Raw genomic sequence first — 16,606 nt, 5'->3', positions numbered from 1 at the left:
ACTGTCTGTATTCCTTATGTGTTTAACTTTGAATTTCAATAGCTGTAATACTTACTGACAAATTTAGCTCTGAGCCAGGTACGTTTGATAATGCCAATATAGAAAATTCAGGATTTTAAATTGTTTAAAGGTCAAGTCTGGCTCTGGGATCTGGAGCACCAGTGTCTGGTATAATGTCAAATAAATTACATTGCTTCACTTAGTGGCTGCTTTGTGTTGAAATACCTAAGTTCCTCCGGTGAAAAATACCTAAGTTTTTCCGGTGAAAAATCAGTGTAAAAATCTTCCAGTGTAAAGTAAGTGGGTAATCAGCTGACAATGGGAGGAAAAATTACCAGCCTGCTGCTGCTGCTGGGGGAGCGGGGGGAGTGAGCGAGGTGCTAGCTTGTGCTGATGTTGTTTGAGCCACCTGATAGCACAGACTCTTCAGCAGCAGCGCACAGCTGTCTTTGCTGGGAACTGTGGCACTGAGCAACGACCTGCTGCAATTCTCTTTATCTGGTTGTCTTACGTAGGGGTAGGCTGTGACCTGTTTTCTCTGCCCTGATATCTTCCTGCATCTTTTCTGGAAAATAACTATTCTCGGCAGCTAGCAGGTTAAGGGGGAAGCTATTGCCGGCATGTACAGGATTGCAATTGAGCACATACAGCAATTGAGCCTCTTGCTGATCCTGTCGGAGAGGGTTAGGAAGTAGCCTGCAGCTAAGCTTTCTTACAGGGCTGCAGGAGCAGCCTGGCCTGTCCCTGGTCTCAGCCAGTCACCCCGTTTTCAATGTCTGCACACTGCCATGAGGCAGTGCTGGGTGCAGGAGTGGCTCTGCTAGGGGGAACAGCCCCAAAGAGGAGCCTGTTAAGCTCCAAGATGAATTTTGATTCAAAAAGCAGACCTGGAACTAGCCAGTCCCATTTCATGCTGCAGCCAGGAAGGTGACTGAGAGCTAACTACTGTTAACCTTTTTGTTAACAGAGGAAGAAATAGTACTGGATGGAAACAGCATCATTGCTGTAGGATTTGATTTCCTAAAAGCAAAGCTGAAGAACTAGATATAGAGGAGGACCCAAATGTTCCTGGAAGTGGTAGCCAACGCTGCTTTAAACTGCTGCAAGAAGGTATGTTGAATGTGATGTGGTTTGTATGTGTAGAAAGTGAGTTGAATGATCAGAAATTGTCAATTTAAATGGAATGAAAAAAAAAGAAAAACAGGTTTATGGCTTTTCCTGTTAAAAGGGCAAATATTAAGAAATGAAATGTGCATTAACTTTCTAGAGGAAAATTTCCAGTTTTGGAGGTTTCTGATTATTGGGGAGGCGGGAGGTTCCCACTCTTTGCACATTCTCCTTTATAATGTCTTCTGTGTTCAGGTCCTTAACTGGCCTGAACCACATCAAAAATGCCAGGAGGCATCTGGCTCTGCGCTGTACTTGTCAGGAAAGACATGTAGGAACAAAATAATGACCAAAAGTTCATTAAGTCAGACCATACAGCAGCAGAAAAAACCAAAACCCAAAAGGTTCTTAAGTACAAGCAAGGAAAGAACGGCTCTTATTGTTTATTTGCCATTCTCCTCATCCATGAATGGTCCCAAATCTCAACGGAACAAAGCATTGAACTAACGCTGGAGCAAGGTGGAAGCAAACCTTAGCTGAAGTGGTTTGCGAGAAGGTTTCAGCCGAGACTTGAGGTGTGAACTGAAAGATTTGGGACTTTCCACAGCAAAAAGTGCAATTCCCTGGAAAAGCTGTGTGGATGAAAACAAAGTTGATATTTGCAGTACTCTAGTAAGGCAGTAAAATCTGGAAGCCATGCAAGGTTGCCTTGTGATCGTTTTTGTCAGTTCTTATGATCTGCAAGAATGACACTTTTCTAACAAATTTGTTCCCACAAAATTTGCATCTAAATTGTTGTTGGCTATACTGTAGGAACTTCTTGTTTTCCCCTGCCCATGGACATGCTCACTACTTGCTTTTGACTGCTTGAAACTTGGACAGTTTGGCAACTTCTCTGTAACAAACCACCAGTGTTTGGTCTGTTTGTCCGTTACTTCTCCTGTATGAACCCCTCTGAAACCACATCAGGTGGACTATGCAGTCACGCTTAAGAAGCAATATATAAAATCATGTGAGGATGTAGAAAGCAATCTAGCTTATGCCTCGAAACAAAATTTGCATTCTTAGTGTGTGTACGTCAAAATAGTTGATGGCCATCAGATGCCACTATCCCAGGATTATGGGGCAAAGGGGTGGATGTACTTCCAGAAATCCTAGTTCTGTGTACATGCCCATTAACCGGGCAACAGAGAAGGATTTCGATCACAAGATTTCAAGCTTTTTCCCTCGGCAGAATAGTAATTCCTCCACCCACATTTGTGCTAGTTTATAATTGCATGAGCCATATTCACCCCATCCTCGAGAGGAAACCTCTAAGGTAGGATAGAGATGTTTCCCCTGCCTTGTAGTATCTCTGGGACTTTAATGACATCTGTTCAAATTCAACCTTTGTGAAGCCCGAGCAGCCTGGCAGGGGGCAAAGCTCCTCAGGGACCCCACGACCACCAGCTGGGGTGCCCGGACACGCACGCTATAGGTGTCTGCACACCCACAGCCCCGTACTTGCTTCCCACCAAGCTGCAGCAGATCCTCCGCTCTGCTACTCCCCTTGCAGTGCCCCTGCTTTCTGCCACATTCGTAACCTCTTGGACATTAAGAAAGCCACTGCCAGCCTGAACTATAATACAATAAAGATATTGTTTTAATTTTCTGAAGTAGGTCAAAGCTACCTACATTATCCTACTTGGGAGGATTTTGGTAACATCTGCTGTGCCAATGCCTGAATCAGAATGGTCTGGGCCTGAAGGTGGGATGAGATTTTATTAAGAAAGCAAACAAACAAAACTTTACATTATTCCCCCACGTTATGCCTACTGGCTTTGAATACCATCGAGACGCTGAACTTTGTATCCCGAACAGTCGTGGCAAAAAACAGAATCAGCAGCAAGTGAAAATGGAAACAAAAATATCCTACTTAGAGGTGAAGTTGTTGACACAACTTTGTGCGTTGGACAACAGGAAGACCAACAGTGAGTAATGCTGTATGGAAATGTTTGTTGTAACTTAAAAAGTCTCAGCAGCGCTCAAGGGCTGACCCGGCCGCTTGGCACAGCCGTCCCTACGTGGCTGGCGGAGGGGGCAATGACAGTGCAGGGAGCAGCGCTGCGTCTCGTGCCCCCCAGGCAGCCTCTTGGCAGCGAGCGATTTGGGGTAGGGCAACACAGCCCTGCCGCAGTTAATGGGACGAGCCTGGCTTACCCCAGCCACGGGGCGTGGGCCGGCCTCTGTTGTGTGCTATGGGGCAGCTGGGCTGCAAGAATGGGCGCCCCAAACAGGGCTCTCTGAAACTTGTCTGAACCCAGGTAACGAGACAGCGTCCTGCTCGAAGCGACAATGCAGGGCAACCAGCAGTGTGAAACTACGTCTTTGCAACAAAGCTAAAAGAGGCATTGAACAATCACCTTTTTTGGATGGATCAGGCAAAAAGCAAAAGCAAACCCTGATGATTCAACAGAAGCAGTCAGCAAATGTCCTCCTAAAAGTGCTAGTGGCTGCTAAAACTAACAGGAGTGGCATTAGCGAAACACATCAGCCAAGATGGTTCCCAAGGACCTTTAAGGGTATGCTCAGATGCTGGGTTTTGTCCCTGATTGGATATCACCTTTCTCTGCAGTAATACAGCATAGTCCCAGACCCAGGTTGGTCTCTGAGCTCAAATCAGACTGACTGCTGTGGTCAGCCCTGGTAGAGACACCAGCTGGCTTTCCCATGGGGATCTTGGTACCGAGGTGCTCACTGTAAGTTTGATGCTGCCCTGCTCTTGTTTTGGCACGTAGGCTCCTCTGACTCCTTCGCAGCAGGTTGGTTTCTACTCCCCACCAATCCAGCCCACAGCTCCTGCCTGTGCTCATTCCTGTCCTCTCCCCATGAAATATCATCACACAGATGCAGCAATGTCTTCGCAGACTCATCCACCCCCTGAAATTGGGCTGGAACCAATTGATGATGGTGTTTAAAATGACATCTTTTTTCCTCCGATGAGTGTTAGGTCATCTGCCACCAACCACTTGTCATTGCTCTGAAATGACCCAGAGGAATAGGCAAGAAGTAACTAATCATCTGGGTCTGCCCCATCCCATTAAGACCAGTGGCAGAAGCCCCGGAGATGACTACCTCGTGGTCAGCCCAACAGGACTGTGAATGTCGCCATGATCTGGCACGTACAGTCTGTGAGGGTGTAGAGCCTCATAATATGTCTGTGGAAACCAGAAAGGGTTAAAAATGCACACTTCCTACTTTTGGGTTGGGGAATGCTGGATCTTCTGTGGTGGCTTGTAGTATTCCAGACGACCACACAAGTTCCCTAAAGCATTTAGCGATGTGGCCATTCAGTGCATTGTGAAGGAAGACTTTCAGGCTGTTTCTGAGCTGACTCTTTGTGGCTAATAGACCAGGTGACATTTAGGTAACAGCTTACCAGAGCTGACGCCTGCATGGGGGCTGGAGAACAGTGAGGACTCCCCACTTGACAAAGGGAGAAAGTAACACAAGCAACCCAGGCTGAATCAGGGAGGAAACCTAGTCTGAATTGGGAGTGCCTTTGTGGGAAAAGCAAAGTTTAAATTCTTGCTACTAATGCGGAGTCTAATAAAGTGTAAGCACATTTCCCAAAAAGGGTGAGAAAGGGATCAGGGCAGGCGTTCCTCTTTCTCTGTGCAGCCGGCCCCTCCAGAGCCCCCATCTGGCAGCACAGCACGAGCAACCTGAGCATGAGGAAAATCAGACAGGGTCTTTTTATACTTTGTTTCTGGAGGAGGGCCATGGCCCTGACTGGGATTTCTATCCACTGAATGCAATACAGTTCCTATCTGGGAGATCTGCTGCCTGGCCTCCCTTGTAGACCTTATTAAGTGCTATGGTCTTGAACCACACGGAAGATGGGATTTTCCAAAAGAGACATAACTCTTCCTCTTCTACTAGACTAGCCCTCTGAAAGCTGGAGACCATCCCCGCTTCCCCGAAGTGATTAAGTAACCACTATTTTCAAAGAATGGCCAGAAGTGATCTATTTGAGCTAAGCTACAGTTTCATGCCTAAATGATGGAAAAGAACGAGTATGACTTTCTCACAGCTGGGAGGAAAATGTTCAGTTTGGAGCGAGGCGCCACTTGAGATTTACCGGGCTTCCCATCTAACTTATGCGAATTCTCTGTTATTCACCACCTCACCTTTGGTTTTTGGAAAGCCACTACAGAAATCTAAAGTGAATGCTATGGTACCAAGAGCAAATACTACTATTATTGGCTTAGTAGGCCTCCCAATGACTTAAAAATCAGAGACTCCAAACATTAACTCAGACCAGGGCTGTTAGGAAGTTAACTTAAGCATATCTTTCTAACATCCATTTGAGCACGTGGAAAACTTTCATGTGACAAAGTAAACTTTTAAGCAAAAAAGATTATTTCAATCAAAGTGACTAAAAGCTGTACTGAACAGTTAGTTTCAAATTACAAATCAGTATAGTCTTTAGATTTTCAGAGATGCATAGCAAAACATTATCATCTTGGTTTAAACTAAAAGAAGTGCAAGAGACTTTGCTCATAGTAGTGTTACTTGAAGGCACAAAAGAGAAGGGAATTACTTGAAAGAGATGAATAAAATGTTTTCTAAAGAATATGTTTATTACTTATTATGTATTAGCTAATTCTGACCTGATCACAAGCCATCTTGGGTGGACTGTAGCGTTGATACCTGTGGTGCAAGATGTGATGGGAACATAACCGGCAGCGTGCACACACAATACAGGGGCATTGAGTCCAGGCCTGTGCATCACAGCCCCCCAAGCCCTGTAATCCCAAACTCATAAAACCTTCTAAATCTATCTTCAACCTACTCCTCTTTTGGAAAGTTCTTCTGAAATGCTGCTGTTCAGGTAGTTAGTAACCATCTCTCGATTTCAATTTTTACCGATATCATGTTACACCTATCCTTTACTGTTCTGTGTCACTGGCTTTAATCAGCTCTGCTCCTGCTGAACATCAGGACTCATACTTTTTTACTTAATGGACAGACATTTGCAAGGCTACCTGAGGTTATACAGGAGGCTGGTGTGGCTTAGTGTGCGATCAGCAAACAGTTCTTTTGTGGTGCAAGAGTCAGTTTTATGCATATGCCAACATATAACTATACCAGAGAGAAACCACAGAATACCCACTGACTTGGAAAGGACAGGAAGACATTAAAATTAGCCAGCTTCCCTAGAAGTGCCAGGGTATTACCCAGCTAAAGAGCACCTAGCACAGGTATATTGCTTTCCATGTCCCAGGAAGAGGACTGACCAGAAGCAGGCTGCCATCACCACCTGCAATAGTTTGTCCAGACTGGTGATCACTCTCTTCAAGAGCTGATGGCATGAATTACTTCAGCAGTGACCCCCTCTCCCAGTTACTCAGGAAGCAGAGCAGCGCTTAGCCGCCACCTCTGGCAAGCAGCAGTGTGCAGTGAGTATGCAGTGAGCAGTACAGTGCTCATGTACAGCATCATACACCTGCGGCTTCCAAAAAGCCTGACCAGGAAAGGCCACTGGTGCACAGTCCTCTGCTGCTAGAGCGAGCCCACCCCATTTCTGTTCCAGGCGTTACTGAGATGGAGGATGCTGAGGCACCCAAACATACAGCAAAGCAGATGGTATTGCTGAATCAAGCTGGTATTGCTGAATGAAGCCCAAATCATCATCCTGAGTCTTTACTCCTACTGTAGAGCAAAATATTCCAAAAGTCCCAGCTTTGCTTGGGGTAGTGTCCCAGTCTACAAGCCAGCTGTCCAGCCAGAAGTTGATTGCTGTAACTGTGCCACGCCAGGGTAAGAAATCAGATTATTGCTTATGAAATTGTTACAGCAGACAGTGATGACCCACTTGCTTGAAGGCACTCAGCCCCAACACCAAAGCAGCTCAGCTCATGCCTGGGAATGCCCTAATCACCAACTCCTGCTTCAGAAGCTTTGGTGCAGCAGGGTCAACAGAGAGCAGTCTCGGGGCGGGGTGCGCAGAGAGAATAATTATTTGCCTAAACTCAAGAAAGATGCATGTATTTCCTGTTCTGGACCATACCTGCCTTGCAGTGTTACGAACACACATCTGAGCTCCTGTGGTTGTTAAAATAACAGTCTTCATCATGAGAGTGGGTTGCTATCACGTACACTAAGTTATTTACTCATGCTTCTTGCCTCCACTGACATGCTGCTGTGACTACACTGCTGGCAGCATGACTTCAGCAAGCTACAAATTAGCTCGGATACGTCTGTGTTCTCACTGAAGAACCGACATGTCTCCTGACAGCTGTCCCTCCTCGGGCAGTAAAACAGGACCCAACTGCCTTGTCCATCTGTTGTGCCAACAGATGCCTCAGCTCTGCTGACCACAGATCTAGTTGTGCAAGTGGTGATAAATACACCAGCTTCTTGCCAAAAGAGTCATCCTGAGTCTTCTTGCTGTTGGCTGACAAAACTCAGCCATTGCATAGTCTAGCAGTCACCTGACAGAAGTTTGTCATGACTTTTGTTAGGCAGAAACATAGGTCTGTGGGTCAGAAAGGCCTTTCCACCAGGTTAACAAGGGGGAGGGACTTCTCCCAAGATAATGTTGTGAGGAACAACTCTACACTGCCTGTTGTGGATAGCAATTCTTTTTGTAGTGTAAGTGCAACTTGTTTCTGATGGACCTGTGACACCAAAGCTCCAAGGAGTGTGCTCATGTTGTCTTTAGGCAAATATGAAGTGAGCTGAGTTCATTATGGTGAGGTCTGAGGTTGCTTTTACCAATTAATGGAGTAAGTGTGGATTCCTTTCTGGCTTTTATAGCCCGAATGAAGAGGAGGTGGTTTGAATTCATTTGATCACTTCTGGAGTGAACGAAATTGAATCAACCTCTTGCCATGGTCCCGCTGTATCACTTAATTTCTTCACAAGCAGCTACAATTACCAAGAACTTGGTAAAATGCCTCAGTACTGCAGAAAATAGGGCTAAGAACTTGTACAAGAACAATAGATGCTCTTACTATGAATCTTAGTATCCCTAGTGAGTCAGGTATGTGAAAGCAGTCATCCTGCAGGTCAAAACAATGACTTGATCCTAAGGAATTACTGATGGGCACTATGGGCCATCTTCAGCTTGAAACAAAAGATAAAGGAAGAGAGGGTTGCTCACCCCCTTCTAGAACAGTCTTGGCTGAAATAGTCACATCATTCTTAAAAAAAGAGAGGCAGATGCCTGAATTTGGGGCTAAGGGGAAAGAACAACATACGGCTATAAATTTGAGTGGTTTTGCCCAGCTTTTAATGCTAGCCCATGGACCCACTCTCTTGATCCAGACTGTGCAGTAGCGAAGGAAAAGGCTGTCAGCCACCAGCTCTACTACATTAGATAGAGATTAGGACTTCCAAGTTCTTCTACCTGAGGAAGTCTCATCTTGTTTCCTTCCTCCCAGGAACCAATAAGGCAAATGGGTCCAGGGCAAGTCAAGCTTAAAAATCCTTTGAAGAATGGAAGCTGTTACCAATCTTTGATGTTTAAGAGCATTTTCCTCAAAGAGAGAGTTTCTCCTGATTTGAACTTTCCTCTTGCCATTTGAGTACCCTGGGAACTCACAGGCAGGACGATTCTCTCCTTGTCAGAAATTTATCCAGAGGAAGGCTTCTAGGCACATATCAAGAGCTGCTTGCAGAGAATTGAGCTGCACTTGTTATTCTCTGGACAAACCTGTTCCTGCACTGAGATACAATTCCTTGGGCTAAGACCAGCTACTCTGTGAATAATGCTTAGTTATCAGCCAGGCACATCTGGATGGCAAGTAGACTACAGCCCAAATCGAAAAAGTTGGATTATTTCCTTGACTACTGATTTGGGATTCAATATTACTACTGGTAAACCTAATCATTGAACACATATGCATGTCTATGAGGACGATTTCTTGAAGGAGATTTCCTCTGTATTGCAAATATCTGGTGATCTTTTGGGATCTTAAGATGAGACAGTACACTCAGCTGTGATAACTCCAACATTTAACAAGGAACTCAGTGGCCAGTCTGATGTTGAAATTGGTCCAGCAATATGTACTAAGCATCCATTGTCTGGAAATACATTCTAGATGAGTATTTTTTGTTACTTAGCAGCTCTAAAATTTTAAAGCTTATCATAACATATGCAAAGAAAATTTGTAATGGATATTATTCTTGCTGTTTAAGAAATATGCAGGTTCTCTCTAGAAAACATTACTATTTTGTCTAAAAACAACAATTCAGACTCAATTCTCTAGAGTGGCTTAATTTACTGGATTATGAAGTGTGTTCTCACAGCAATACAACCTTTCTGTCTTACTCTTATGAGAACCATACATTCCTGGAATCAGAGGAAACAAAGAAGATGGGAATTTCAGATGATGAGAATTTAGCTCAAACTATATAACTCTTAATATAAAACTTCAGGACCTTCTAATACTACCCTGGATAAACAACTGGGTTTTATTCTGCTTCCTCTTATTCTTCTTCTCATTTTGAACAAGTGACTAATTCTGAGCATCAGTTTTCTGATTACAATGAGACAATCTCCATTCTTTTGTAAAATATTTTAAAATTCGTAGATAGTTAAGTACAAAACAAACATTTTTTCATTGGAAAAACTAGAGAGCAGGGAGAGCAGGCAGAGGGATTCAGTATGTAGACTTGTCCGTGGCAAGCTCCACCAAAAGACCAGGCTTCATCCTATAGTTTGTATGTTGCATTTTTGCTCAGCCATGTCCAGCATAATTTGCTACATGAAGGCACCAATTTTCTTTGACTATCTTGATAATCAACTTATTAAAGTAACTCAAACTTTCTCTTAAAGAAAACAGATTAAAAAAAAAAGAAAAGCAGTTATCATGCAGAACTTGCGTAACTCCATGTTTGTAAATTAAAGACGACTGAACGGCCACGCGCTGAGCTGGGCATTGGACCATCAGAACTCCAGAAATCCCTTTCAACCTAAATTATTCTAGGATCAGTCCATGAATAATCTGACATTGGAAACAATTTGACCAAAACCTGAAAAAAATCCATCATCCACTTTATAAAAATCAAAGCTTTTTGAAACAATTCTTAATGAAAGATTTGCAAAATGTGTCAAGTCCAGATTCGAAAGCACTGTTAGAGGCACAGTACTACCTAGAAGTATTAGCTCCAAAAGCCAATTTCTAAAAGAGGTTTTTTTCTTTCTTTCTTTTTCTTTTTTGGTAGCACTTAAAATATTGTAACAAAAAGGTTTAAAAATTGTTTTAAAAAGAACCAAAATGGCACATCTTTTGCATGAGAGAAGTATTTAAACAGAGAACCCAAAGGAAACTATATTATGATAAGTATAAGTAAGTGAAAGTATTTCAGTTTTAGAAATCAAAACCCTGACGAATATATGTGTAATTATTTGCTTTTTAATCTCCCAGTGTCTCTCTATCAAAAGCTCACAAAATCTTTCAAGTCAAAGCATCCCAGACTGCTTTAGTAAGAGAGTGGCATATATATTGCTCTGTGAACAGAGTGTATTTTTTTCTCTGTTACAGAGGAAAAATAATTGCAACACCAATTAAATACTGTATCTTGATACAAAAGACATAGTCATTTATTTTAACAGCACCCAACTATGCTTAACCATTTTAGGAAAGCAGGTGATCCTTAACTAATGTCAATAGTATCCAGCTCTTCTACAATGTATCAAGAGATTTCAAGAAAACAATTCGTAAGTGAGAAACGGGAAACTGAGAAACAAAGTGACTTGCTCATTGTCATTCTGCAGACCAACCCCCTTCTTCACACACTTTACGAAATAAAGCACTATAATATCAGCCAAAAATATATCTTTTTAACTATATAAATATCTGCACTACAGCTTATTTGATCAACATACTACTTCTATGAACCCAAGACCATGCACAGGTACAGAGCAAATAGTTTTTTTAGGGAGAAAGAAGGAAAAGACGACTACCACATGACACCTAGAAGCGTTTATTTTATGCAACAAACTTAAATATGATCATGTGTACATAAAAGTGTACACTGTATCTATGCTGAACAATGCCAGGAAACATAATATTGATGCAACAATCCTCTAAAATAAACATTAAAAAATGAGTCTGGACAGGAAGACAAAATGCAAAACAGACTTACTTCCAATCAGCACAATGCTTAAAATTGAGAGCAATCCTAAACATTTCCAACTTTCCTTACAAAGCTGCCAAAGTCCAACTATTTTTAAAAATTGACTTTTTTTCTTTACATCAATAATAAAAATCTGGTGACAAACATTATAAAATCAAATGCTGGACTGTCTTTACTCCTCTAAAATTTAGAATATTCCAACAGAACCGTGGGAGTAAAAACACTTAAAAGTGATATATGTTTTTATAAAACAAACATCAATATGTACATTTATTGCAAATTATATTAAACTAAAATGGAGGGAAAATTAAAAAATGAAATGTCTACTTGCAAATTAATAATAATTTTAAGTGATTACTTTCCCACTCTGATAAAAATCAGAAAGCAACATTTATAAAATTGCCACCACATGACTTTTCATAGCAGGGAACTGAAATCTGTACATCTTATTTTTGCAGAAAAGTAGGCAGGCAGAAAGAATTATACATAAAACAGTCTCCAAAAGTAAAGCAAAAAAAATTTTTTTGTGATTTTTTTTCCTCTAGTCTTGTTTAAAATCCATTCAGTAGACTTCTACTTTCTCTGTGAAACATGGGAATACTTGGCTCTAGGATCATGAATTTTCAATGTCAGTGTAAGGACCTCCTCTGACTTTCTTTAAAAAAAATGCAGCATGAAAATTAATGGTCTAAATACACTTTTAAACTCCAGAACTCAGGAACTGGAACCAAGTGTTAAGCAATTTGCTTAATTATTGACTTTTCATAAAAAAAGTCTCTGGGGAAATAAGTACAGATGCTTTTAGCCTCTTTCTCAAGAGTTTCTGCTTTACATTTCCATTGAGAAGGATTAAATTCATGTGAAAGGGAAGCATAGTTTTCCTTCTGTTTACAGAGCTGAAAGCTGTGTGTTTTGAAGTAATTTCAGTTCCTGTACAGGAAATTTCTGAATCCTAGTTTTTGCAGAAGCTTGGAGCATGCCTTTATTTGGCCTTCATTTCCTCCCTTTGCGAGTGAGTTTTCTTTTTACCTTTTTGGGAGGAGAAAAGGGAAAAAAAAGTTAATCATAAGAACAAGGAAATTATAATCAATTCTGACTCTAAATCCTATCTGTATTGTGTATATCTTATCTATTTCATTATACCTGTGACTCTTCTCTTCCAGCTGTATCTTAAATCTTCTCAACTATAACAGTATTAATTCAATGTAACTACATTTTGTTATTGTATAACACAACTTTTGGATAAACTTGAAAATATACAAGTTGAATGAATGGTAATTCAGCATAAACAGAAATACATTTCTCCATAGCTTTCACTGGGTCAGAGAATAAGAATGGTAACTAAGTATTCAATTACTCGGGTTTATAAAAGTATTAGTACTTTGAATATTTACAGTAACTTGTACATTTCTACTTAAAAACAAAAAAACTATCAGACATAGAGCTATTTTTACATATCTTTTTATAAAGGGAAGACAAGTTTCTTTGACTCCCTATTCTATAAGCTACAACAAAAACACAGAAGTGTCCTATATAAAATGCCTGCTACACCTTAAGGAAGCCTCCTTCTGCTATCTCTGTATCCTCAGTGTCTTCCTGGCTGCTCTCACAGGCTTTAAAAAGATCCATTGCATTTTGGGAATATCCTGGACTTGAGTCTATCTCCAACAGTGAATCTCCATCACTTCCAAGCACCTGGCTTCTGAAAAAATGTTAATACGGTTGTGGTATTTTTTTCAAGAAATACTGAGGTCTTACATATTTCAAAGTAGTTACCTGATGTTAGTGGCTTATTTAAGGCTATGGGTCGAGTAGTTTACTATGAAGACTTAAGAAGTATAAAAAAAGCATTGCAAGGCAGTACACAAACACTGTTCTCTTGGAAGACTGGATAACTTACTAGTATATGAACCTTCCTGTGAGAGGAAATGGTAAATCCTATTTGATCAAGGTTCTCTGCAAGATCTTCCATTTGACAAGATCTCTAGAAAAATCCTACTGTGCAAATTATTCATACTTCTTTCAGATCAAATTGAGATTTCTTCCAGCACGCTGGTTTGCTGAGCTTACCTTACTGTTCTACAACTTTGGACACTTTAATGCAAAAGCGTAACAATAAGGTTCAGCTAAAGGAATTTCTCAGTGTCTAGGTGTATTTGAGACTTCATTATATTAGAAACCAAATCAACATATTAAAACATATAGAAAAATAAAAATATCATCCAAGAACTATTTGGTAGCTTACACAGTTCTAAATTCTGCTTTTCATTTACTTAAATATGGATGTGTATATGTATGTATACATATATACATGTGTAAATATGTGCATGTATGTTTAAAATCCATTCAGTAGACTTCTACTTTCTCTGTGAAACATGGGAATACCTGGCTCTAGGATCATGAATTTTCAATGTCAGTGTAAGGACCTCCTCTGACTTTCTTTAAAAAAAATGCAGCATGAAAATTAATGGTCTAAATACACTTTTAAACTCCAGAACTCAGGAACTGGAACCACATACTGGAACCATGTACATACATGCACATACATATACAGTTATAAATGCTGTTAATATTAACATTATGGCATTAAACTAGCATCAGATCTAGAAAAGAAAAGAATTACAGTTTATTCTTTTCATGAAAGATGGTCAATTTTAAAACCACTGTTATCAACAAACTAGAGCAGAGCAAAGCACCTGAATCTCTGTATACCTGGAATGAATGCACTGAAATACCCTCAAATCTTAGTTCTTTTGCATAGCAGTGCTAATAGGGGGAACTAGGATGTAACATACCAAAACCACAATATGGTAAAGACAGTTAGATTATCTTGTTCTGACAGAACAAATTCAATTTTCTAGTTCTAGCTGTCCTGATTGAAAACCAGAACCCAACACGACATGTTTGACCATGGTTTTTATTCTTATATAAATTCTTTGGTTCAATTATACCCTTTAACCTGTGCTAGATCTGTTATAATTGTAAATTCTGGGTCTATCTTGAGAGAGGAATGTCCCACCCCACTTTTATTTTATTGTATTGTATTTTATTTTATTTTATTTTTTACCTTTGTAGATCAATTTGTCTCTGTGCTGCTGTTGGCTTTTTTGCTGTGTCTTGCTGTTTTGGTGCTTTGGCGTTACCTGCTTCTAATCCCCCTGGATTTTCTTGACTGACTGCTGCCCTTTTCCTTCCCCTGACAGGCGGTTTATTTGTTTCCTCATTTTTTGCAGTTGTGCCCTGAGGTTCAGGTTTGGGTGGACGCCCTCTCCTGGTTTTTGCTGCGAGTGATGGTCCTGTTTCTTCTGCATTCTTTTCTTCTGTTTTTTGATGAATATTCTCAGTTCCAGATGCTGTTGCTGTTCTTTTTTTCCCACGTTCAGTGCTGTTTCCTTGTGTAGCCTGATCAGAATTAATTTCCTATAAAAGAAAAATCATTAAATGTGAAATAAAAAAAGGAAAAAATTCCCAAAGGTAAACTGGAATTGCTACCTCCTTCTGACAGAAACATGAGTTTATGAAACACACATGTTGTTATAAAAACGTAACATATCGGCTTAGTTCTAGTAAAAGGTATGACTAGATGAGATATTTCACATTAACCTTGCAAAAGGATTTTCTACACTATAACGGTGTAATTTTAATACCTGTACTCAATATATCTTTTTAGTTGCTTGGAATTAAGATCAGAGTAAGACTAATAATCTGAGATTCTCCCGTGGTGGTTCTACGGGACAAACTCCTTTATTGTCTCTCTGCCAATCTACAGGACAGAGAATTGGGGAGCAAGAGTAATGATTCAGGTAGAGCAAATGATATTTACTTCAGTAGATGCAAATTTTGAGGCCAAACTTCTGGGAAGATTTGGATTATAAAAACCCTAAATGCCATTAAAAGGAAAAAAGCAAAGCTTGGGAGGAACAAAGGGAGTAAGATCTAGACACAAGTGAAACCTACTATCTTTCTTAATTCTTCCATGTCCAAATAGGTATGGCCTACATGCATGCTCTTCCCAATACACTGAACAAGGTAATAAAAGTGATTACATTTCATGAAGCTGTGTCTGTATATGTGAAAAACAAAGGATGGCGGCAGTCTAGGTCTCTACACAGACAAATATCCACATGGAGACAAAGAGGAAGCAATTGGATGCTAGACTTCCATTTGAGCAGAGGCTTCTGGAATAGTTTTCCAGGAAGAAGAGCAGGGAAAAGGGAGTATGGCTGGGATGACAGTTAACAATTTCAAACACATCAGTTAAGACCATTCCCTATCGTAAGTGCTGTGCCTGAAGCAAGGACTTTTTTTTGTTAAATATACTACCATTATTTCTTAAACGTTTAAATAAGTCATGCAGTCTCTGTAATCTTTATTATTTTATCAGATTCATATGAAACATTTACAATTGCTATTCATAGAAACATTATAGAGCAAACTCTGAAAATCTCAACTAAAGCCAGGTTCCAAGAACCAAGAAAACATTTTTGAAGACTTCTTTTCTAAATGCTTTGCCTAACTTATCTAACTTTTCAGAACTCTACTGGGAGGGAGAGAAGAATCATACTGGTGAAATGTCAGAAATATATCTTCTTCATTAGCTCAGAGGTGTGTATATTACGTGGATTTTATTTAAAAAGATTAAGGAAAAAAATCTAGCTTATCTATGTGAAGATACAAATCCAAAACACCATTTTTCTGGACAACCTACTCCGGTATTTAATTTTTCTCACAATGAAGAATTGTTTTGTCTTATATCCAGACAGAATTTCCCCTGAAGCAACTCATGCCTGGAGCATCTTGTCCTGTTACCATGCAGCCTTGGAAAGAGAGTACCTCTATCTTCTCCGTAACTACCTTTTAGATACTGTTAGACTGTGCTTACATCCCAAGCCTTCTCTTCTCTAGGCTGCACAAACCCAGTTCCTTCAACCTTTATTTGTATGTCAAGTTCTTCGACCCTTTAATCATCTTGATGGCCCTCTGCTTAACTCTCTTCAATCTTTCCATGTCTCTGTTGAACTGGGGAGGACCAACCCGGGACACAGTATTTCACGTGTGGTCTTACAAGTGCTGACCAGAGTGGGACAATCACACCCCTCGCCCTGCTGGCTATCCTCTTGCTGATGCAGCCCAGGACCTGGCTTGCCCTCACTGCTGCCAGAGCACACTGCTGGCTCGCGTTCAGCCAGCTGCCCACCCCGACCTCCAGCTCCTCCTCAACAGAGCTGCACCCCAGCCAGGCAGATCTCAACCTGCTGCACTGTTGCTTGGCTTTAATCTATTCCAGGTGCAGGACTTCATGTTTGTCTTTGTCAAACCTCATGCAATTATATGTTTTATAAGTAAAAGACACAGGTGTCAACCTTCACTT

The 16,606-nt window shown here is 40.7% G+C and overlaps 1 protein-coding gene and 1 long non-coding RNA gene across 4 annotated transcripts in view; one reads left to right on the top strand and one right to left on the bottom strand.

The window, feature by feature from the left end:
* Positions 1-820: 820 nt before the first annotated feature.
* LOC112979427 (uncharacterized) lies at positions 821-16,452 on the top strand. The gene is made up of 2 exons (XR_003258175.2): positions 821-1,110; positions 15,769-16,452. It is a non-coding gene; the product is annotated as an uncharacterized LOC112979427 (long non-coding RNA).
* PDS5A (PDS5 cohesin associated factor A) overlaps positions 11,067-16,606 on the bottom strand; it is an 81,783-nt gene continuing 76,243 nt past the window's right edge. For 2 of the 3 annotated variants that reach the window (XM_064511262.1, XM_064511264.1), the window contains exons 32-34: positions 14,303-14,655; positions 12,787-12,937; positions 11,067-12,264 (exon numbers count right to left, since the gene is read on the bottom strand). In XM_064511262.1, coding sequence (XP_064367332.1) covers positions 12,229-12,264; positions 12,787-12,937; positions 14,303-14,655 — 540 coding nt within the window. In that variant the 3' untranslated portion in view covers positions 11,067-12,228. The remainder of the gene's footprint in view (positions 12,265-12,786; positions 12,938-14,302; positions 14,656-16,606) is intronic. The other variant, XM_064511263.1, reaches the window with a different exon arrangement.

This window comes from Dromaius novaehollandiae, chromosome 4 (genome assembly GCF_036370855.1).
Source record: "Dromaius novaehollandiae isolate bDroNov1 chromosome 4, bDroNov1.hap1, whole genome shotgun sequence".
Classification (NCBI taxonomy): Eukaryota; Metazoa; Chordata; class Aves; order Casuariiformes; family Dromaiidae; genus Dromaius; species Dromaius novaehollandiae.
The sequence above is the reverse complement of the archived record's forward strand: the minus strand, read 5'-3'. Positions and strand labels throughout refer to the sequence as shown.